Source organism: Glycine max, chromosome 15 (genome assembly GCF_000004515.6).
Source record: "Glycine max cultivar Williams 82 chromosome 15, Glycine_max_v4.0, whole genome shotgun sequence".
In the NCBI taxonomy this organism is placed as follows: Eukaryota; Viridiplantae; Streptophyta; class Magnoliopsida; order Fabales; family Fabaceae; genus Glycine; species Glycine max.
Window position 1 is genome coordinate 3981406 of NC_038251.2, and position 24153 is coordinate 4005558.

Consider the following 24153-nt stretch of genomic DNA (forward strand, 5'->3'; position numbering starts at 1 on the left):
TAACAACTCCTTGCAAGAATAAAATGCAAATAACATACTAGTATATGTGTACACATTGATATCAACGTTACTGCATTCCACTTACCACATCTCAATTATACCAGCTCAACTAGCAGTACTTAATTCTGATAAAGAAGAACAAAGATATAGTACTTAATTAAACCCATAATATTATGATTTATGAAGCCTCTATCATTATGTCGTGTGAGGAAATAGCAACTTTATGCTGAACTACATTTATGCCTACATAGGACTTCGGGAAATAATACTTTGAAGAGACAACTCTAACACGTGCAAGTTCTTAACCCTGACACAAAACTAATTGAGTATAAGATAGGCCATAAAATAACGTGCATGCAAGTGCTGGACAAACTACTTGGCTTGCCCTACAGGTCAGAAAGTCTAAGATAAATACCCATTGCCTGATCTTGGTGTGATAAAGGGATAAGGAGGGCTGTATATATCACGCAGTCTTCTCTATATCCAGTAATTAGAATCGAGCAACTAAGACGTATTCAATTTGTTTAGGAAAGTGGCACTTACCAAGACTCCATAACATTAATTAAAGGGGCATAAAGATGGTCTATATGTATATTGACGTTGATTCGACTCATCACCCTCGTAATATTTTCAGCTTCTCATAAATGGCATTGATTACATGTCTAAAATTAGAAACTCTGCTTACATGTATTTTAAGAAAAATAAAATAGAAAGTGTCTTAAAGTAGACTAATACTTAATGAAGCTTAATTTTGACTTTTATTACGCGGATTGTTGAAGAAAAACTCTACTAATTTTAAATATTACAAATATCTAAATTATTACACCTAATTTTTCCAAAAAATAATAAAAATTATAATTGGTTATAGAGGTTGAAGTGCGTGCAGCTGACTCACGCAGTTCTTGATAAAAAAGAGAAATGAAGACCATGCAAAATTGATTTAGGAGCCGTTCTCTTGAGTTGAAACATAACGAAAAAAGCAATTTACACTTTGATATTTTATTTTAATTCAAAAATTTCTATGTCAATTTATTTTTCATTTCATTCTTTTTATTTTACTTTGCCAAACACTACATTAGAAAAGAGAAGAAGAGTAAAAAAAAAAGACATCACAAGTGTCATGCACTCATGCTTGACACGTTGCCAACTAAATTGGCAAGTTGCCGTCTGCAATCTGAATTACTGTGTATTTATTTCAGCCCCACCAGCTTGATAAGTACTGTACTGTTCACCCTTCCCCTTTTCTTCCTCTACACTAGCATCATTTTAAAATTACCGTTTGTGTAGAGTAGACATATACCTATTAGTATATTATATATATGTTAGTGTGCTCTTTGGTGTATTTCATATACCGTTGCATACTTGCATAGTAGTAATGGCGCTCTTTGTTTTGTCTCTCTTATTCTTCTCATTCTTAATGGGGAGTTCCGAGAGTCAGCTTCAAGTAGGTTTCTACTCCAACACATGTCCTCAAGTTGACTCCATTATCCGTGCCGTTGTTAGAGACGCCGTTCTCTCTGACCCCAATATGGCGGCTGTCTTACTCAGACTTCATTTTCACGATTGCTTTGCTCAGGTAATTGAGCTCTCTGTCTCTCTCTCTCTCTATGCATGTATATTAATAATATTTATTGTATAGCTAGCTTGTGTTATATATATATATATATATATATGTGTGTGTGTGTGTGTGTGTACGTTGATGTTTCTTTTTCATCCTTTTTTGTTTCTATTTGGTGATACATATGGATTGGATCAGGGATGTGATGGTTCAATTCTGATTGAGAATGGTCCACAATCGGAGAGACATGCATTTGGACATCAGGGGGTTAGAGGGTTTGAAGTGATAGAAAGAGCAAAGGCACAATTGGAAGGCTCTTGCCCCGGCTTGGTTTCTTGTGCAGACATAGTGGCTTTGGCAGCCAGAGACGCTGTAGTCATGGTCCTAACTAACTTCATTATTAGTTAATTCATGCTTTTTCTCTTGTTGCTCATATTTTTCTATATCTCTTAAAAAAAGTTACGTAAGATTCTACACAATATATGTTTATGTTTATGTTTGAAAGTGTTAGGATGAAATTTTATTTTATGTACATGCATGCAGGCAAATGGGCCAGCATATCAAGTTCCAACAGGGAGGAGAGATGGGTTGGTTTCCAATCTTTCGCTTGCAGATGACATGCCAGATGTTAGTGATTCGATTGAGCTACTCAAGACCAAGTTTCTCAACAAAGGTCTCACAGTGAAAGACCTTGTTCTTCTTAGTGGTACTCTCTCTCTCTCTCTCTTTCACACACACACACACAGCCCCCGAACACAAACAAAAGCACATACATCTTTGTCATGCTGAATAGGTGAGATCATGGTTGTTGAGGAGGAAAAGTAATATGAACCTTGGCCATTACAAGACATTAGACATGCAATAGCTAAATTACCAAATATATGATATAACTGCTACACTCCGCTTTAGAATACAATGAAAGCAAGTGAAGGAGTTCTGTTCCCAATTTGGAAAATAGATGGTGAAGTCCTGGGAATTATTCGTAGAGAAATTCTAATTATACAATAAATTTATATTACTTTTATAACAGAGAAAGACAGAAGTAAGATAAGAAGAAAGAGAAAGTGTGAGATAAGATGAGTGTGATGAAAAAGATAAAAATAAATAAATAAATTGTTGTATGAATTTGTTTTATGAATAGGATATCCTTTTGTTTAAATATAGGATATGAGATCATCAAATTTTAACAATATCTCTTCGATTTTGACAATTTTTCCGGATTCAAGAAACGTTGACATAACAACTACCTTTTTTATTTATTAATAAAATTATAAAGCAATAGGGGTCTTAGTACCTAGGATTCTGAACAGTGCCATATGTTCCATCCATCCATTTAGGATAATGTTTGCTAAAAGGATCTATCACCTAGTAGATGTGTATATTAATTATTAATATTTAATGATGCGTGTGAGAGAACTTTGATTTGATTCATGTCATTGTGTATCAAATTCGATCAGTTGTAGTATGTTGTTTATTAATAATGAAAAATAAGATTGCTAAAATATAAGTGGAGTATTTAATTTTACTAATAAAAAATTGTAATTGTAACAATAGGCTCCCCTTTGAGCTGTATTTCTCTGTGTGCTAGCTTTCGTTTCATTGGTTTGGTTTCACCTAATTCATTGACTGCCTAAACTTTCGTATCAAACCGAACGCAAAATCGTGGCATGCAGATGGCAGTTCTTATATTACAAATGGTGCACATGCAACGTTACAGTTGTAATCCATATTAATTGATATTGATAGAGATCAGTTTGCTTGTTTGTCCGATTCTCTTTATATATTTATTATTTTATACTTTCTGATTACTTGAGAACCTATTTACTGGATTTCTGGGAAAATAGCTGGGTGACGCTCACGACAGTGACAAATATAAGCTAGAGTAATATGAGCAAGTAAAGAAAACGGGCTTTTTTTTCGGGTAACTAAAGAAAATATACTAGCTACTTAATGTTATTAACAGAGTGAGACAATAATTTGGTTTCTCAAATTGAAAATACTAGTAATTAGTCTTTACTTTATATTATAATAAGGAAAAATTTATTCATTAACTATAGAGTTAATTTTTTTTTTGTTAGCAATGTCTCACGCAACTTGTCAAGTATATATATTATGATCTACATGACAACTCAGTTAGAATGTGTTTGGGTTGCCGGTACCACAATCCAGTTTACGTTTTCAAAAGTAAGAAATATTAAAAGACATACTTTTGGATCTAATATGGGTTCGGGGCCTTGGCATCGGTTTTCCAAACATCCATGTGTCACGAAAAGTATACTATTAAACTAAACTGGTGATGACTATGAAAGTTTAGAATTATTTACTTGTAATATTGTAATATTTTATTCATTTTTAAAATAATGTTAGGTGCACATACAATTGGAACCACAGCGTGCTTCTTTATGACCAGAAGACTGTACAACTTTTTCCCAAGTGGTGAGGGATCAGACCCAGCAATTAGACAAAACTTCCTCCCTCGGCTAAAGGCAAGGTGCCCTCAGAATGGAGATGTTAATATTCGCCTAGCTATTGATGAAGGGAGTGAGCAGAAATTTGACATAAACATTTTGAAGAACATAAGGGAAGGTTTTGCTGTGCTAGAATCTGATGCCAGACTCAATGATGACATAGCCACCAAGAATGTCATTGACTCCTACGTTTCTCCCTTCAGTCCAATGTTTGGGCCTTCTTTTGAAGCTGATTTTGTTGAGTCAGTTGTGAAAATGGGCCAAATTGGTGTCAAGACAGGTTTCCTTGGAGAGATTAGGCGCGTGTGTTCAGCTTTTAATTGAAGTAAATATGCAATTAATGATCAATTGGTCATAATAAAAATGTATGGCTTCTAGATATGTTATTTTTTGGGTGGAAGTCTTCTGCTATTTATTTTTACTTCATTATACCTATTGTTATTGTATAATCCAACTCGTTAAGGTGTTATTTGAGGTAGTTTTTAGTTTTGAGCTTCAAAATTTTTAAAAGTAATAATAAATTTTTAGTTTTAGTTTAAAAAAACTTTTAAATCAGTTTTTAAAATAAGACTAATTTTAAATAAACTCATTTTAAAAGTTTTATATCATATTAAAATTAATTTAAGAATGTTTTTTTGTGTGGTGGTGATGACAATGATGATAATAATGATACTAGTAGTGATGATGGTAGAGAAACCATTGGTGATCGACTGGTCGTGGTGTCAATGACGATAGTGACAATAGTGGTAATGGTGGAAGTGACATTGATGATGATGATGATGAATCGAGGGTAATAACATTGATGATGTGGTGGTGGTAGTGGTGTTGATGGTGACAACCAGTGATGGTGGTGGTAGCAATGACAGAGATAATATTAGTGGTGGTTGTCGCAATGTCACTGGTGTCAGTGACGATGATGATGATAGTAATGATGATGGGGAGGTGGTGGCAGTAAGTAGTGACATTGTGGCAGTGGTAGTGGTGGTTGTGACAACAATGATGGTTGCGGTAGTGGCGACGATGACATTAATGGTGGTGGTGGTTATGGTGGTAGTAATGTCAGTGGCGACGACATTGGTGATGATTGTGGTGATGCTGACGGTGGTGGTGATAATGATGATGATAGTGAAAGTAACATTGATGGTAGTCATAACAATGTTGATAATAATGATGATGTCAGTGACGATGATGGTGGTGATGGTGACAACCAATTATTGTAATGATAATGATGATAATGATGACATTGGTGTAGGTGATGGCGATGATGAAGTTGATATCGGTGATGGTGGCGGCGTTGACAATGAGGATGGTGATGGTGGTAACAGCAAAAAATGTCATTGTCAAATATAAAAAATGTATTTTTTTAAACTAAAAATCAAGTTTATAAATTTTTTTCTTGATTTTGAAAATGAGTATAAAAGTATTTTAAAAATAATTTAAAAACTATTTCACATTCATTTTTATTAAACACATTTTATTTTAAAAATTATATTTGAAAACCATAAAAACTCACAAGTACCCCAAATGAACAATAAGTTAATGAACAAATATGCAAAGTCCCACACCCGTGGCTTGTTTGGTTTGGCAAAACTCGTCAATTTTTATCATGTTCGGTTTGAATGTGTTAGAGCATCTTCCTTGGGAGTTATTTATGAAATTCTTAAATTCAAGAATCAGTTATATAATTTTTATTGTTGGAGCATCAGTGTTTATATAAGTAATGTTCTTAACAATTTTTAAAAATTGAGATAATTGAGGAATTAAAGAGTGTATCATTAGAAGGTTCGAGCACATGTGGGTACCTCGATAAATTTTCTGATTTGCTCATTCCTTTTGGTTGACTTCCTCGTAGTGACAAATTAAGCTTGCCAAAGTCGGTTGAATATGAATATATGATGTGAGAAATAGCCTTTTTCACTCGTGATTAAAAAACTTATGTTGGTCAAGTTGATATTTAACATGATTAAACAATTCGATGTGAAAAATCTTAATTTAAAAAGTGGGAAATTTTAGCATTCTCTCGTGGTTGGAAAAGTTTTGTGGTCACGTTACGTTGCCTTTGAAAAGGTCAAAGTCAAATAGTGATGAGAAAATCCAAGCTAAACATTTCTCCTACCAAATATGGCAAAGCCAAGATTGTCATCGATCATTATAGCCAAAATGATTTCTAATGGGTAATTATATCCTTTGGTTCCCACGTTTTTAGCCAACGAAAAGGGACAGTGCATAGCCAATTTGAGCTTGGGTTGTAATGCTTGCCCGATACAGCAACAGAAGAAAGGGAAGAGGAATCAAAGGATGGATAGAATCAACTATCTCTCTTTTCCTTCCTCATCCTTTTTTTTTTTTTTTCATTTCCCTCTAAACATCTGGCATTAAACATAAAATGCACTTTAAATGTGCAAAGAAATTCATGAACATTAGTGCTTGTGCCACAATAATTATCAGTTCAGAAATCTTAATTACTGCCTCTGGTCCTCTTCAAGCAGGTAGGGTCCCCCTTTTCCATCATCCCTTACTATATAACACTTTTCTATTCAGATTTATTTTGTGTTTCTTATAAATACCTTCATAGATTTAATTCAAAACTTGTCATATTTGAAAGGATTTAACTATCATTCAAATCATTTTAAAAGATTTAATTTGTTCTTTAAATTTTTTAAAATACACCAATTTAATTCTTTCCTTCAATTAAACTAATGCCGGTAGAAGTATAAATTCTGGCGGTCTTTTACATTTATTATTGTTTTTAAATCAAAGCTTATCATATTTGAAATACTATGTTAATATTAAGACACTTGAGAAACTAATTTAATAAATTTGCAGGGAGTAGTAAATTGATGGGGTGATATAGATTAAGCAAGTTTGGAAGAAAATCTAGGTAGAGAAAGCATGGCTCCAAGCTCTAAATTCAGAAGAGCCCTTGGGGCAGTGAAGGATCAAACAAGCATAAGCCTAGCGAAGGTGGGAAGCAGCACCTCAGTTGCTGACCTTGATGTGGCGATTGTGAAGGCAACAAGGCACGATGAATACCCAGCAGAAGAGAAGCACATAAGGGAAATTCTGAGCCTAACATGTTACTCTCGAGCATTCATCAGTGCATGTGTTAATACCCTCACAAGGCGTCTCAACAAGACAAAGAGCTGGACAGTGGCTTTGAAAACACTTGTTTTGATTCAAAGGTTGCTATTAGAAGGTGATCCTGCCTATGAGCAGGAAATTTTCTTTTCAACTCGACGCGGGACTCGCCTTCTCAACATGTCTGATTTTCGTGACAACTCAAAATCTGATTCTTGGGACTTCTCTGCATTTGTGCGAACATATGCATTGTATCTAGACGAAAGGCTTGAGTACAAGATGCAAAGCCGGCGTGGAATGCGCAGCATGTATGGTTTAGATGAAGATGAGGAGGAAAGGGAAAGAGAAAAGGAAATCATTGTGAGATCCACACCAGTGCGTGACATGAAGTTAGACCAAATCTTTTCCAAAATGCAGCATTTGCAATTGCTGCTTGAGCGCTTTTTAGCTTGCCGCCCCACAGGTTTGTAATTACTTTCCTATCAGAATTACAATTTCATCTCACTAATCAATGTTGATCTTTAATACAAACTTTTACTACATGTATTACTCAAATGAAACTCTCATTTCTATCAGAGAACACCGCTGAAAGCATCTATGGAATTGCATTTTAGTTTGTCGATACCTTTTTTATCACTCAAAATGCATCATTTATTATCTTTCATCTTGATTAAACATTTTTATTTAATCAAATATTCTCATTCATGTATGTAAATTAATCACCTCACGTCCTTGTTTCACTGTGATGAATGACAATCTCAATTTTTCTAATTATTATTTGAGAAATGTTAACAGTATTTTCTCTAAAAATAATTTTCTATGATTGGTTATAATTTATTGAAAATTATCAATTTTGATAGATTTTATTTTTTATTTAATAAAATCAGGAGAAAAAATAATTAAATAAGAAGCAAAATCTATCAAAAATAATAATTTTCAATAAATTTTAATCAATCATAATCTTAGAAAGAAAGTACAAGAGAGAGTGTGATTATCATTTCTCTTATTGTCTACACTTTACATGCACATATAAAGGCAATTTATCTCATGGTTATTTATTTGAATGCAACAGGAGGTGCAAAGAACCATCGAATTGTGATAGTGGCTCTCTACCCGATTGTGAAGGAGAGTTTTAGGATATATTATGATATATCAGAAATACTTAGTATCTTAATTGATCGCTTCCCTGACATGGAAGTGTCAGACTGTGTTAAGGTGTATGACATTTTCTGCCGTGTTGGAAAGCAGTTTGATGAGCTAGACCTCTTTTTTGGATGGTCCAAGAGCATTGGAATTGCACGCTCTTCTGAGTACCCTGAGATTGAAAGGGTCACACTTAAGAAGTTAGAGGTCATGGAAGAGTTTATCAAGGACAAGTCCGCCTTAGCACAAAGCAACAAACTTGAAGCAATAGAATATAAGACCCAAGAAGAAGAAGTAGCTTACGAACCGGAACCGGAACCAGAACCGGAAGAGGATGTTAATGCAACCAATGCACTACCACCACCACCAGAGGAAATCAACGAGGAAGCGGTTGAAGAAGTGAAGGAGGAGCCAAAGGAAGGAAAAGTTGTGCAGACAGAGGGAGATTTGTTGAATTTAGGCGATGATATGATGACAAGTGAAGAACATGGGGAGAAACTAGCATTGGCTTTGTTTGATGGAGCAGTACCAGAAGCAGCAACAGGTGCCACACAAGCACTTCCGTGGCACGCATTTGATGAAGGAGCAGCAGATTGGGAAACAACACTGGTGCAATCAGCAACCAACTTGTCCAACCAAAAGCCAACATATGGTGGTGGCTTTGATACATTGTTGTTGGATGGCATGTATAAACAAGGAGAAGTGAATGCAGCCATGCAAGGACAAGGGTACGGGGTGAGTGGAAGTGCTAGTAGTGTGGCACTTGGTTCAGCTGGAAGACCTTCAATGCTTGCACTGCCAGCTCCACCAACATCAAGGAGTGGTAGTGATTCTATTAGTTCAGATCCATTTGCAGCTTCATTGGCTGTGGCACCTCCTTCTTACGTGCAAATGTCAGAGATGGAGAAGAAACAGAGGTTTTTGGTTGAAGAACAGATGATGTGGCAGCAATATGCAAAGGATGGCATGCAAGGACAAGCAGCACTTGCAAAATTACACTCTAACAACAACAATAATAACAATTCTTACACAGGAGGTTATCCACAAAACTATGGCAACTATTATCGTTAACTAGGAAAGGTTTTTCCTTATTTTGAGGGGCTTACCCGCCCCATTAGAAACACTTGTTTTCAATCTTTTTTATTAGAGTATGAAATTAAAGATTAATAATGCCAATACCATTCACAAAATTCTAATGGTATTGTTGTCTTTCTTTGCCCACTTCAGAAAGCAAGTAGTCGCTAATGAAGTAATGATTTGTTCGCACTATCTTCCCGTTCGCACAAATCATAAGAAACTACCGTCTTTACTTTTCCCTCTATACTAAAAGTAGATTTCTATTAATTCACCCAAAAAAAAAAGGAAATTACTATTAAGAGTTCTTTTTTTATTAGATTAGTTAAATTTGATCCATGTATCTAATTAATGTTAACATATTATATATTAGATTTTTTTTATCCGTTATTACATTTCAATTTAAAATCATTTGTAAGTGCATTTTTAGTGTCTTAAGTGATTGTATTTGAATACTTTTAAAAAAAGGTTGCTTGCATAATTCTTTATGATTTTTTACTGTCACAAAATAAATAACATTAAATAATTAAATCACAAAATTTATCACATCACAATGCACACACTAACACAACAACAAACACTAAAAATTGTGACAAAAAAAACTCTAGAAATTTTGACTTACTAAACTTTTCTGGGTCAACTTTTCCTTCTATTTTTGACAATTTTTTTATTCTCTATAAAAAATACAAATCTAAAAAAAACATTAGACCATTAAAAATATTGAATATAAATTACAAATTATTTGACAACACAAATTAAAAATGTTTGAAGAAAAAAATATTTAGTGAGCGGGATTGTTACAAAAATAAGGACCTTCTTTGGTTTCTTGCTATGGTCTGTTTAACAGACGACAGTTGCAGGTGTTATGAAAATTGTGAGACACATTCAACAAATTTTAGTATATTATAATAGTGTTAAAATAATAATACCAATATTTTAGAATTGTTGATACTTTAGAACGTGAGGGAATAAGGAAAACCACCTATTACGAGTTAATAAGAATTGCTTTAAAACATTCACAAGAAAAAGAAAATATTAGCAATCCCCGAGTGTCCCAAACTTTACAAGAAGACATCTTTATACGAAAGCAAAAGAGGAATAAAGGCAATCTCTACATCCCAAATAAGCGATTTCCATGAGAATTGCAACATCAAATCAGAAATATACTTCAATTTTTTTCTTCAGAAGTTGAACCTGAACAAACAGATTCTATCATAAAATGCCAAATATTTTTATTTATTGTAGTACTACTATAAAATTACTATCCATTATAAAAAATATAAAAATCTACTACACCCGAAAGGGGATTTTTCATGTAAACCGAGAGCAGCTGATACTGACCCAAGCAACAGAATAGTAGTAGTATCAAAAGTATAAAAAATAGATAGAGATTGCAATCGATGAAATGAGCAAAATAGTTTTAATTTCTCAATAACAAGGTGTTGCAAAATAATAAAATATAACTAGCAGAAAAAATCCAGAGAGAAACAAAACATTCCAACATTGCTGAAACATAAAGCTCTAAATCCTAATTCTCAAACTAGAAGAGTGATGTTCCCTTGCCCTTCTTGTCACCACCAATCTCAAAGTGCTTGCACCTCTGCACAACATAGACAGGAACTAACAACCATTAGCCACACACCACATGGAACCAAAAAAGCATCCATTGCTTTCCATATACTAACCTTAATAGCGTGTTGGGAGACATGCTTGCAACCCTGGCATTGCAACCTCAGAACAATCTTCTTGGTGGTTTTAGCCTATTTTAAATAAAAATATATTTTTGTCAGCAAAAAAAAAAAGATCCTAATTCCTATGCACTTATAACGAAATATTTAACCAACGAACCTTCTTGTGGAAGACGGGCTTAGTTTGTCCACCATAACCGGATTGTTTGCGATCATAACGGCGTTTTCCTTGGGCAGCAATGCTATCCTTACCCTTCTTGTATTGGGTAACCTTGTGCAGCGTGTGCTTCCTGCACTCCTTACTCTTGCAGTATGTCTTCTTTGTTTTCGGAACGTTCACCTATTTATTATTCACAACAACAAAAGAAAAAAGCATTTTAACATTTTCCAGCATAGCAACCATGACCAAATAACCAATAACCAATTCAATCAAACCTAATTCACTTAGCTAGCTAGCTAGTTAGGGCTTTAGCAAAATTCAATTGAACTCCAGATACAAAGCCTAGGGTAGATGAGATGGTGATAACAATGTTAACCATTGCGGATGAATAACAGTGGAAGAGAAGGTTACCATGGTGACGGCGCGTGCGATCGGAATCCGAAGAAGCAGAGTTCTGCTGTGCGCCGCGAAAATGAGGCAACGAATGACAATGCAATGCGTTTTAATGGCTTTGGGAATTAGGGTTACACGGAGGCAAACGAGGCTGGACTGGACCGGGCTTTCTTTTATTCAAAAATTACTAATAAGGCCCAATTTTATCCAACGCCCCTTTTTATCCACTCAAGTTACAATAGATCCTTGTTAATAGTACTTCTTTTAAGTCCTAAAAAAGTTCATACTAAATAGATGTATTAGTTTTTCTATTGTAGATCTTGTATATATATTTTTTGAGTTTAATATTATGCATTGTTAGGATAATATTTTTTTTACACCATCAAATAATATAAAATTATCACAAATATATTTTTTTAAATAATTATTATAAAAATCAGCAACATTAGCATACATAAATTTTTTTTATTTTTATTGATTGACAATATAAAAACTTTTATACCATCGATGCATTCTACGTAAACTCACATAAATTCTTACCATACATAAGTTCTTTTTCATAAATCCAAATATGCTTATCCAGCTGCTTCCTTATAACGTAATCAACCAAGTGAATAGCATAGGGACTAATTGCTCCATAGTTTGAAATCTGTCCCTTAATCAGTTTTATATTTGATTTTATTTCATTAGTAACACATTAACATTCTTTATTTTTTTTATCCTTTTTTTATAGGGAGAATGCTTATTTTCTGTTCAAGTGTTTTCTTTAATAAATTTTGCATGAGTTCATAAATAATTACTTTTAGAATTTGTATAAGCAAAATTAAATAAAAACAGGTACAGATAAATTAGGTTAACTAAGTTAATTGAGACTATATAATGTAATGTTCAGTAAATAAATTAAACAGTGCAAAAAAAAAAAAATAGATATCGGATAAAAAAATAGTGATACATTGTAGTTTTACTAATAAGCCCAGGTTTTGACCATTGACCCCAAATTTAGGTCCAATAAAAATGACTTTAGAGAAAGGGAATATATATATAAAGGAAAAGTTTGAAAGTGATAAAGCAAATTAAATTTGAAAATGGTTAAATTTACAATGCCATGATATGTTCACAATATCATTTCAGAAGCCGTTCTTTGAGATCTCAGATCCTCAACTACTTTAGGAAGTAAAACAAATGATATGACCAACAGAATAATCACCAAAAACTAAGCAAATGTCAAAGATGCAAATTGCTTCTATTTATGTCACCCATGTGGATGATATATTCAATCTAAAATTATAATCATTAAACAAGTTATAATGAGGTTATGCAATGACACGCAAATATGTTCATGCCTACACTACTTGATGGAAATATGCGATGGGGGCCGGGTGGTTGTAAGTTTGCTCAGGCATCATTACTCCTTATATGAAGATTGGATTTCTATATAGCTTAAGCATATCCCAGATTTTTCTAAATAGATCAAACCGGAGAATTCTAAGTTAACATAGAGCCAGCTAGAGTAAATACCATACAATAATGTTGAAAAAGGTTCACTTTACAAATCGGGAAAACATCTCCCATGATTAGCCTATGATTCATGATTAAAAGAAATTAGAGTTTAATTTCAACATTTCCTAGATATCAAGACAATTTCCTCGTGGAGACACCCAATCTCATCCCTACAGAAACCAAGGTCTCCAGTGATCTGGCGCTATTTGCTAAAAGGTCTTCATCAATTGCAATTGAATTCTGCATAGCAAAAAAAAAAAAAAATGGATTTCACTGGGTTCATATATTCCAATCTCAATCGAAATCTAAAGCTCACTAAAGATGAAGTTTTTAAAATGGAAATAAACTTGACTACTTTACTCGAAAAAATATACTCATTAAAATCAATTGTATATTTGTTGCATTAAAAAAACTATAACTTAAAGAAATAGTGCACTTCAGTAATGTCGTTTTCTTAATTAATATTTGTAAAAAGTTAATATTTTTGAAGAATTTTTCACAATTGATTCGAACTGAATTAACTGATTCTATATGCAAATATATTTTCAGCTGCTAAAAATGTGAGTTTAAAAGCAAGATATTTCCCTCTCTACATCCTGCTGTTAGGTTTATGTTTTCTTATTTATTTATCTATTTATTAGTTGAACTATTAAGCAATCAAAAATTAAAAAAATTCAATGAAACCGTGTATAGTAAGCTTGAACTCATCAACTCCATCTTCATTTTGTACAATCCTATCAAAAATTGAATTTTAAAGAATCATTTGCGACATCCCCGTCAATCTCAATATCACATTGTAAAGCTTGGCCTTTATATAAATAGTTTATACTTATAGATTCAAGTAAAATATTTTAATTCTACTCAATAAAGGCTTCTTTTTACAATTTTAAAAGGTAAAACATATTAGTTTTGTGATTTGGCATCAATTATAGGTGCCCCGTGGATAGATCGTACCAAACATATAAATCAAGGTCAGCAATATCAGGAACAGGACCATATCCAACATTCTTACAATAGGACTAAAGAATTACTTAAAAAATAAAGATAACCAACTGAAATACATACCTTTTCAAAAACGCAAATTACGGTGCTTCCACCAAATGAGAAATATCCAAACTGTAAATTAAACAAACAAATTCCACTTAGAAACAAAGGCAACATATAAGATAGGAAAAACGATAATCAACTGTAACTTGCCAAACCTCATCTCCCTTCTTAACATAATCGCCCTTTTTCTTTGTAAAAGTAATGCTACCAACCATTGTAGCTCCTATTGCAACAAATGCCACCTGAATCCAAATTATAAGATAATGGTTAATACATGTCTACAACTATAAGCTAAAATGGCAATAAATTATAGGTAACTCATATCATTTCATAAACATGTGGCATAAATTTCAGCAGGATATAGTCCCGAACTCAAGAATTCAGACACAAATTAATTGCAATGACTAACCTTTCCAAAATCTACAGTTGAAATTCTTGAAATAACTCTCTTGTTCTCCGTGAAGACATTACAGTACTTACTATTTACAGCAATGGGATTCACCTGAGGAGTAGAACACGATAGGGGGGGAAACACAACTGAGAATTAACAGAAGAAAATAGACAATATATATGACATATCATTTCCCTCAAGTTATTATTACACATACAGTATACAAGCATCCAGGGATATCTACAGATTGCTCAAAAATTCCTGATACTGGAAAATGGAAACGGTGATAATCCTGCAACAAATATATGTTAAAATTAAAATTTGAAATCAAATTATATACAAAATTAAAATGACATTGAAAGAGAGCAACAAATACCTGTGGTGCCAAACGAAAAATCACCATTGTTCCATCAACAAAAGCACTGGAACACATTTCTTTCCCTAAAAGACCTTGAACTGAAAACCTTCAACCCTAAAAGTAACAACAAATAATCCCAAAAGCACTTCAGTTGGCATACATAAATAAAGTTGAAAAGATTAAAGGAGAAGAGAATGAGATATATTCCGATATTTTAGGGAATCTAATTTTCCTTAGCTGGCAATAATTTCATCAATGGGCTTAGCTTAATTTTATATCATTAAGTTATAATTTATAACCTCTTGGAAATAAAATGAGTGAACATAGTAGTAGCTACTAGTTACCACAAACAGTATGGTCATTTCATCATTAAGAATTGTTCAACCGGCTTGCACCAAAAAAGAAATTGTTTAAGCATCTAAATTGTTTCATATGTTACCTATCAAGCTTGAACTCATGCAAAACAGCAACATCACAAATACAAACCTCAGATCATAATCTCCTAATTGCAAAACCATTTCCTCCCCCCACACCTCTGTCCTAAAGTAAGGTGAGTCAAACAGGCCCAAGTTCAATGAGTAAAGTCATAATTGTATCATTTTTATTCAAGTCCAACCTGAAAATCAGAAACAGTTTCCAGATTCTGTCTGATAAATGTCTTAAATGCAGATTTCAAAATTTGATTATCATATATTGTAAAAAACAGCTTTTTTGAGATTAGAAGCCTTCCATATTCAATTAAGAATTGTAAGAAAGAAAAAAAAAAATACCTTGATCCAGAATCTTGTACTATCATCAACTGATTTAAACGCCGTAAGACGGCAATCCGCAGCACATACAGCAATGTCATCACGTTCAGCAGAAGCAATTGGTCTTGAACCAGGCTTTAACTCTCGTATGAAAAATTCATTGAACGTCTGCCCAGAACATAATTTAAGATAGGTGTTATGTAACAAGATAATGACTACCATCATAAAGTCCTACATTCTTTTCAGCACAGGCATTGCCCTGAAATTTCATTCATCTTCACAGTTCACACCAATTGCTTGTACAATAAAAAAATGCACGTTGCTAGCTCAATGGAAAACAAATTCTTTCAGTTCCCCCTTCGATCAAGTTATGCTGGGATCAATAGAGAAGATATATTCAACTATAAAGCAGTAGGGATTCTACAACAATCTAACTGAAACCAAGAAGTAACTTAAATGGTCAGGGTGGAGGGAAGTTTGACATACATATAATAAAATGCATGCATATGTATGAAAACTAAAAAAAGTATTCAAATTGTTGGTTTCATGACTGGCTGGGAAAAAACAAACTTAAAAAGTTAATACTCAAGCATAATCAATTAAAAATGCAACCCACAAAAGCATATGGATTATGGTAAACAGAAGATTTCAAAAATAACTAAAGTAAAAAGATAATACACAATGCTATATTCACTGTAATTGTCAAACATATTATATTCGGAATAAAAGCCATTAACCACAGGAATGCTTTTCAAAAAAAAAAACCACAGGAATGTTTGGAGGTCACAGTCACAGTAATGAAAAGCATGGCTATAGCTTAAGCAAACAAAGGAGAAACGATAAGGTTCGTTGAAAAAAATTGGTAGCATATAATATTTAATTTTATCAAAATTAAGACATAAGACTGTATGCATATGATGAAACACCATTAGATTCAGCATAATCAAATTGAACAGGCAAAGCATCCTACATAACTAACATGGTCAAAGAGTGTTCAGGAGCAATTATGCATCAATAACATATCAACTTAAACTCGTTACAAAGTTTGACCCACCTTAAAGTGTTCCAGTGGATACTTGACTTCAACCAAATTGATTTGATCCTACAACACAATAGTTACATCTTTTATAAGAAGGGTGTAAGTGTAATTATAGGAACACAAGTGCAGCACAAAGAACTAAAGTAAAAAACAGAAGGAGTACATCCCAAAAAAAAAACCACAATGCTGAAATATGAGGCACAGTAATGAATGAAAAAGTGGTTGAAACTTAGAATCAAGAAGCACTACACAACTACAAACTTACATATGTCAAAATCAAAGTATGTAATCCACAAAGAAATAAAACAAGCATTGTTACACCTTAAAAGATCTAATAAATTTTGGTATATCTGCAGATGATTCAGGTGAATCCATTCGTGCTCCCTGCTTTTCAGAAATGCTTTGCAAGAGCTCCTTCACCCCTGCATATGATAGATTCACTCATGTAAACACATAAACTAACTCAATAAAGAAGGAAAAAATTATTCAAATCCATTCTGAATCTCATATTGGCTACAAAGCCCAGGTTTGAAGTGTGACCCAAATGCCAGAAGGGTGCATTTTGATAAATATTTTTCTAATAATTAATTGGACTTTTCATCATTTGTAATCTACTTATAATGCACCAAATCAGCTTAAAGAAATGTCAGCTAGATCTAACATATCTGTACAGCATTTTTTAGCAAGCAATATTTTCATAGCATTAATTCTACTAACAACACCTCAGCAATTGCCACGAGGCCGACAATAGGGAATGGTGACAGGTAAAGCTAAATATAACTGTACAGCAGTTTTTAGCAAGCAATATTTTCATAGCATTAATTCTACTAACAACAACACCTCAGCAATTGCCACAGAGCCCACAATAGGGAGTGGTGACAGGTAAAGCTAAATATAACTGTAGCCAAGAGCTTCTTTCAATAATAATAATAATAAAATAAAATAAAATAAAAACTCATACCTATGTCCATTAAGCCAAGACCTATTTTTGACTGATAAATGGCTCTCATGGACAATACAATTTTTTTGTCAATTATTTCTTCAACAAGCCTTTGAGACTTCCGATCATATACCTAATGTCAGAAATAAATAAATATTAAATAACAAGTTGAGAGGGTGAGGAGGTACAAATACAGGATTAAAACTACCAGAATTGAGCCATAGAATTGGAGATTGGAATTGGAATTTGATCGTATTTTCTAATTTCTATGTTGGAATTTCTTTTAAAATTAGAAGCCTAGATCCTAATTGCATTGCAATTCCATGGAATTACATAGTAACTACCTTGAGTCATTTCCAATAAACCAACACTCTAAAAATTGTCAATTCCCCCTCACTGACAACATCCCAACCACTGCCCTTACTTCCATTGCTATTGAAATTAAAATTCTAAGCTATAATTCCAATTCCTTCATCCAAACATACCCTAAGGATATCTCTATTTATCTGCCTTGATGAGATGTTAGGCCGATACAATTCAAATTCTCAAGACTTTAAAAAATGTTGTGCAAGACAAATTTTGATATTTGGTAAAATAGCATGAAAAGGCTGCCAGGAATCATAGATGTTAGTAAATAAGCCTGGAAGCCTTTTTTCTAATTATGGTGGATGTGAATGGGCAAACTCAGTAATTAGCAACCTAAGAAGGAATTTCATGAGGTCCTGTACATCCTGATATAACTTGAAGCATACATTCATGTCTGATGTATCATATAAATATAATTGGAATGTTAAATAAAAGAAAAGGAAATTGGTGGAAAATATTGTATACCAGAATATGGGATGCACTTGATCCAGATCGAATACCAACATCGTAAGATGAGAAATGCGCCCATTCACTCAGTTTGAAGAACCACCTATACAAAAGTGATTTTTATTTTCTTATGATACAAATTACATAACTATAGTCCATAAAACTAGGGTATAATCCATTAGGTCAATAAAGCTTATGCTCTCTCTCATACCCTATCATTCAATGCCTAAACTTGCAGAAATTTACCCATATGAAGCCTGCTTATCTGTCAAGAATCCTCCAGCCATCACCTGGTTACCAGTCCCTTCATCAAAACAAAGAGTTAAGTGGATCATGCTGTTCAACTTGTCAGAAATCTGAAGAACCTCACCACACACAGGACAGCAATTCAATAATGGTTCCCTGCAATACCAGAAGCTAGCTAAGCAAATAAGAATAGAACAAACTTCAAAGTAAGTCAAACATTATAATTATAAATCATCAAATCACAAATAATGATATAGAGATACCAGTTAAATTACTAAACACAGAGGCACTTCGAGCAAAAGACAACAATAGGCATACAAAATTAAAACTTTTATATCTTGTAATTTAGATGGGTCATTACTGTTCTTGATGAAAAGTAAGAAGGGAGGCCAACTCGTCCATGCTTACAACACCATCTCCATTTTTGTCAGCTGCTTTGAACAGCTCTTCTTTCTGTTGAAAAATAATGTATTGACGACAGAGTAAAGCGTGTATACATATAATTATAAAACTAGATATTATATTGTAACTTCATTTCAAGATTCACAGGGTAAAGATTCATTATTTCAACCATGAGTCCCTCAACAGCTTGTAGTGAATATTTGGACTTCAATATAACCAAATTCAAGGTTCTAAGTTTTAACATTCAAGATGATATTAGTTTATAGAAAGTATAAACCATAGAATCTGAAAATAGGACAGAAAATATGAATCAAAGTCCAAATCCAGGTACAAAAACAAATTAAAGATAATTTAAAAAGCAAATAATTCAACAATAAAAAGTAATAGGAACACATGAAGTGCAAAATAACTACTTAGGTAGGAACCTTGCTGGTTGCAACTTGATTACCAAAAGCATCAATCAGGTCAGAAAATTCAGAAAGTGAAAGCATCCCATCTTCATTGTAGTCCTGCATAAAACATCACTTCTCAGGTTGATATTAAATATTAGAGGACATGAGCTCAGTATATTTAAATTATCTAGACAACAATGAATTACATGTTGCGCTTTCCTTGATTTGTAGATTTCAAATACTCTTATATGTATTCAACCAGCTATAGCACTTTGTACAACATGTTAAAAATGTGTGTTAATATTGGAACGAGGACTCAGTAACAACCATAGGCACAATATGGTTTCAGATCACTATATCAGTATCCTCATGTACAGGAATGAAATTATACATCATCACTCCATGTGTTACCATCATGTCTTTTATTTAAGCCCACATTAGGCAAGGGTTATCAGAAAACAGAGGAAGATAAAACTTACCACTATAGATAAAATGCGTCTAACGAAGCCTTTCTCCGTTTCAATTGGATCCTGTTAGTTTGTACTAACTATTGTTAGAAATCCCTATTATAAACAACAATAGAATTTATATCATAGGGCATTTACCTCTACAGTGCATGAAATGGAAATGTTGCCAACCACTTTTCCAGGCACTGATGGATCTAAAAGGTCGAATACCTCGACGTCAGAATCAGAGTCCTGCACAATCATATCATTCACAACAAAAGTGTGTAAAATTAATAATGCTGAAACAGCATGGAACAAACCAATAAATGAACAATTCTAAAATCAGTGACATACTGATGTTTTCTAATTTCCTCACCTTGGTCAGAAATTCAAGTAGATCAACCTCACAGTATCCAACAAGAGTATTGCGGGACATTTTGTTGGTCTAAGGGAGAGAAAATATTAAACTTAGATGCAGTATTAAAGTTAAAACAATTGCACAAAAAATTAGGGAACAGGAGATGCAGAATGAAGACAGTTTAAAAACTTTATTATAGATATATTGGGGGGTACACATGTGATTGGAAGGAGTATCCCCAATTGTTCACCTTCGGGGATCTGAAGGCACTCAAAGGTGGGTTGCCCCCTCTCAACCTAATTTTCTCCATACACAAGAATCAGGATTCAACCGTGATCATATTTTTTTCCCTTCTAGTTCATATAGATTGAAAAAAAAAATGCCCTTGAAATGCAGCAGAAATATCCAAAACAAGCAACATTCATTTTAGTCCGACAAAAGGGGCATATCTTCCCCCAAAAAAAAATGTTTGAGGGTAACTCATATTGAAAGAGAAGGTCCTAATCTTAGAGCATACCTCGAAGACAGAAATTCTTGCAACATGAGCTCCATTCTTTTCCAAAAGAAGTTTATTTTCCTGTAGAAGAAAATATGAGTCACATAGACGAAACACTGTTCTAGTTCCAATTACTCAAACAGGTTTCAAGTACGTATGGTGCACGTCTTCCAACCCCCCCCCCCCTGAGTCACTAAATAACTAACAATGAAAGGAAAGCATAGTCACTGTTGAAAGTAGTACTCACAGAGTTCCAAAGTGGTTTGTCTGTGCTGCACCATCATCAATAACACAAAATCAACACAACAGAATCAATGAAACATGATTGATTGATAAGACGAAGAAAAGCTTAACTGGTCAGAGGTGTTGGTACGGAAAGTCTGTTCTCCGAGAGAAAGGCACGCAATCCATTTATCCTTGAACTTCATCTCCGCCTACAACAAATTAAGAAGTAGAAGAATCAGATAGTTGCGTTAATTTTAAAAAAAAAATTAGTAATGTGCCTGCTCACGCGAAGGAGGGCGAGGAGAGCGATTCCGGCGAAGTCATCGGCGTTGAGGAGCTTGTGACCAGAAGAGCCATTGCCGCTTCTGCGGCGGCGAAAGTGAAGACGCAAACGCTCTTTGAAGCGAGCACGACGCGATCCTTTTCCTTCCGACAACTTGGAGTGCTCGTGACCCATGGCTTGAGGCTTGAGGCTTGAGGGCTTGAGGCTTGGTCAGCAATGGCGACCATTCTGGGATTCACAAAATATTCAACCATCAACTCAATACACGATTGAATGTGCTTTTTTCCCTTAGTGCACTCCACGTAAGCAAACCCAATTCAATCGTTTCAGTTTCAGATATTTTCATATTTCATTTCATACACTATCCTTTCTTCTTTTCAATTTTATTCTTTAATATTTCAAATTTTTAAAAGATAAGTTAAATTTAAATACAAACAAAATTAACTAATACTTGTACTGATTAAAAAATTTAGTTAATTTGATTTAATTCTACTAGTCACATTCAAAAATAGCATTTTTTTTTTTACTGAAGTACCTCATATCATTTCCATTGCAATAATAGCAATACATGGAGAAATACAATGGGAAATAAAAGGATTAGGAAAAGTAACAGACTTCCTAGCTAAAGTATGTGCTGCATTATTGGCCTTTCTGTTAGCAAAAGCTACACAAAAACTAGGACGATCCTTCAATATATTCTTTGACAAATTGGATTCCTTCTTGTCTATCAAATCAACTATCAGTTTGCAATCCATTGCATTACTCGCAAAAGTGCAAAAGCTTCACCTTCTTCAGCTTCCATAACTGACTTGATCCAACCAATTTTGGCCTGAAGAAAGGAGCCTGATTCATCTGGAATACAGAAGCCAAAACCTGTGTTTACCACTTTGGGGGATAATTGCAACATCAGTATTACACTTGAGAAATTAAAATCTGGAGAAGGTTTTTGCCACCCTTGACCCGCTTGGTTATTCTCCCTAGCCAGCTGAAATTTATTTCTAGCATCTTGAGCATATTTCCCGTCTTCAAAAATAAAAATAGCATTTTTTTTAAAAAAAGTGTCGTTCTATAACATTTGATATCAAGAATAAAAACAATCAATTTAATTGTTGAGATGATATCATCAATTAATAGGATAAAAGTAATTAAAAATTTCGTATATTTAAATCAATAAAAAAATTCTTATAATTGAGTTCAAAAGAGAGTTTTTTTTTTGTATTAACTCACGTGTTTAAAAGATGAAATTATATGTCAATTATGTCATATTATTTTGATGATTATTTGAAGCTTTCATTATGATATACCTATGCCCAATTAATTATATTTATTTTGGATTTCGACAGCCTTGCTCCTCTGGTGCCATGATAAAATTGCAAAGCTTTAACCAATGGAATAAAGTCAGTATATATAAGCAAATATTTCCAATATTATTACAACATAAATGAATTCACCAAAAAAAAAAATTACAACATAAAACAGCAAACACCTATTTCAAGATATCCTTGATGAGTTGATGGAAGGTTGATCTCTTTAATGATCATGCAAAGAATCCAAAGAACCAAATGATGATATTCTTAAATCAATAATTGATAATAGGAAGCATTTCCTTCTTATTTCTTTATTTTTCAACCATGATCAAGAACAGGACATATCTGAAGAAAAATCTGGATAATTCCACCCCAATAATGATCTCTCAACTTCTAGTGTATTTTAACTTCAAAACATTCGTGACCACAAATCTGTTCCTTCCTATATTGTGCTGGAGAATCCGGTTCTTAATAAGCCTTTATTCATTTCATTCTATATACTTATTGCCTATGGTCATTACTATTAAATATATTTACTTGAATAATCAATATATTAATGTTAAAATATTTTTTTAATAACTTAAAGTCTGACCTTTAATAAGTGTTTTAAAAAAAATAATTATAATTTGTGTTAGTCAATCAAGTAATCTGACACAAATGATTAACATGTTGGAGTTAGGATAGAATCGTTCCGATGATGTCAAAATTCGATTATTAACGAAAATAATTTTTTATCAAATTTTATTAGTATTATATTTCTTTAATGATTAAAACAAATAAAAAATAAATAGGGAGAGAGAGTAGCTTTTCACAGCTGAGACAATTATTCTCATTTATATAATAGTGGGAAAATATTTTTAATCATATAAATTATATTATAATACAAGGTTATATTTTTAAACATATAAATTGTATTTTAAATTTATAATACATAATTATATTGTAATACAAGATTATATTTAACCATTTGAGAATTTTTTTTAAAAATCTTAAATTCAATTTAGAAAATAAAATAATAATAAATATAAGATAATAATAATAATAATAATCCCTAAAAACGTAATTAATGGATGAATAAAGAAATAAATATAGATATTTTATTAGGAAAAAAAAATTAGTCCAGTTATAGAAAGGTTAAGCGATAAAAAAAAAGATAGGGATAATCAAAAGGATAATTTGTATCTACTCTAAGTTAACCATTAAAAAAAAGGGAAATAATCACTTTATCAAGAGATTTCAAATTGTAATCATTTTAAACAAATATAAATTAACCTAAACTCACATGCAGAAGATTCAGAATAGAATCAGTTTCTTCACTCCTCCCTACATTTATGTTTCTTTTGTATTCCCAGCTTAGATACATACACTATTTCCCAATTAATGTCCATGTCGTATTGTGAAATTGCCCAGATGATGCTAATGGGCTTCTTTGTTAATATGATTACGATTCTACTTGTGATTACGGTAATCTCAGATTGTGGGATTTATGTGCGTTTGTGTCGCCTATTGGGTTGTAGTTCTTGGATATACTATTATACTCTGTATTTCCTCGATATCTGGAGGGAGAATCTCAAATCGGAGACGTTGAGTCGGCGGATA

The 24153-nt window shown here is 33.1% G+C and overlaps 3 protein-coding genes and 1 pseudogene across 4 annotated transcripts; 2 read left to right on the top strand and 2 right to left on the bottom strand.

The window, feature by feature from the left end:
• Positions 1-1221: 1221 nt before the first annotated feature.
• On the top strand, positions 1222-4483 carry PRX3 (peroxidase 43). Of its 2 annotated transcripts, NM_001361043.1 has the most exons (4): positions 1222-1576; positions 1757-1939; positions 2102-2264; positions 3926-4483. In NM_001361043.1, exons 1-4 carry the CDS (start codon positions 1376-1378, stop codon positions 4348-4350), a joined length of 972 nt encoding a protein of 323 aa, NP_001347972.1. In that variant the 5' UTR covers positions 1222-1375; the 3' UTR covers positions 4351-4483. The 2 variants fall into 2 exon arrangements, with proteins under 2 accessions (NP_001347972.1, XP_025981383.1); XM_026125598.2 differs by lacking the exon at positions 1757-1939 and having other exon boundaries at positions 1268-1576; positions 3926-4412.
• A 1841-nt stretch (positions 4484-6324) lies between these two features.
• Positions 6325-9649, top strand: LOC100812794 (putative clathrin assembly protein At1g03050). The gene is made up of 3 exons (XM_003547024.5): positions 6325-6515; positions 6853-7567; positions 8177-9649. Exons 2-3 carry the CDS (start codon positions 6919-6921, stop codon positions 9316-9318), a joined length of 1791 nt encoding a protein of 596 aa, XP_003547072.1. The 5' UTR covers positions 6325-6515; positions 6853-6918; the 3' UTR covers positions 9319-9649.
• A 1078-nt stretch (positions 9650-10727) lies between these two features.
• Positions 10728-11730, bottom strand: LOC100789419 (60S ribosomal protein L44). Its single transcript, XM_003547541.4, has 4 exons — positions 11581-11730; positions 11170-11349; positions 11007-11081; positions 10728-10921 (listed from the first exon to the last, which is right to left on the bottom strand). Exons 1-4 carry the CDS (start codon positions 11581-11583, stop codon positions 10862-10864), a joined length of 318 nt encoding a protein of 105 aa, XP_003547589.1. The 5' UTR covers positions 11584-11730; the 3' UTR covers positions 10728-10861.
• Positions 11731-12979: 1249 nt separating this feature from the next.
• Positions 12980-21552, bottom strand: LOC100786745 (phosphatidylserine decarboxylase proenzyme 2-like; annotated as a pseudogene).
• Between the last annotated feature and the right edge of the window lie 2601 nt (positions 21553-24153).

Excerpts from the sequence above, each read along its gene's own strand:
- PRX3 (NM_001361043.1), top strand. The coding sequence starts at position 1,376 with ATGGCGCTCTTTGTTTTGTCTCTCTTATTCTTCTCATTCTTAATGGGG. Across the intron at positions 1,577-1,756 it reads TTCACGATTGCTTTGCTCAG|GGATGTGATGGTTCAATTCT; the intron begins GTAATTGAGCTC and ends GGATTGGATCAG. Across the intron at positions 2,265-3,925 it reads AGACCTTGTTCTTCTTAGTG|GTGCACATACAATTGGAACC; the intron begins GTACTCTCTCTC and ends AAATAATGTTAG.
- LOC100812794 (XM_003547024.5), top strand. The coding sequence starts at position 6,919 with ATGGCTCCAAGCTCTAAATTCAGAAGAGCCCTTGGGGCAGTGAAGGAT. Across the intron at positions 7,568-8,176 it reads TTTAGCTTGCCGCCCCACAG|GAGGTGCAAAGAACCATCGA; the intron begins GTTTGTAATTAC and ends TGAATGCAACAG.
- LOC100789419 (XM_003547541.4), bottom strand. Across the intron at positions 11,082-11,169 it reads AGCCCGTCTTCCACAAGAAG|GCTAAAACCACCAAGAAGAT; the intron begins GTTCGTTGGTTA and ends TATTTAAAATAG. Across the intron at positions 10,922-11,006 it reads TCTCCCAACACGCTATTAAG|AGGTGCAAGCACTTTGAGAT; the intron begins GTTAGTATATGG and ends TATGTTGTGCAG.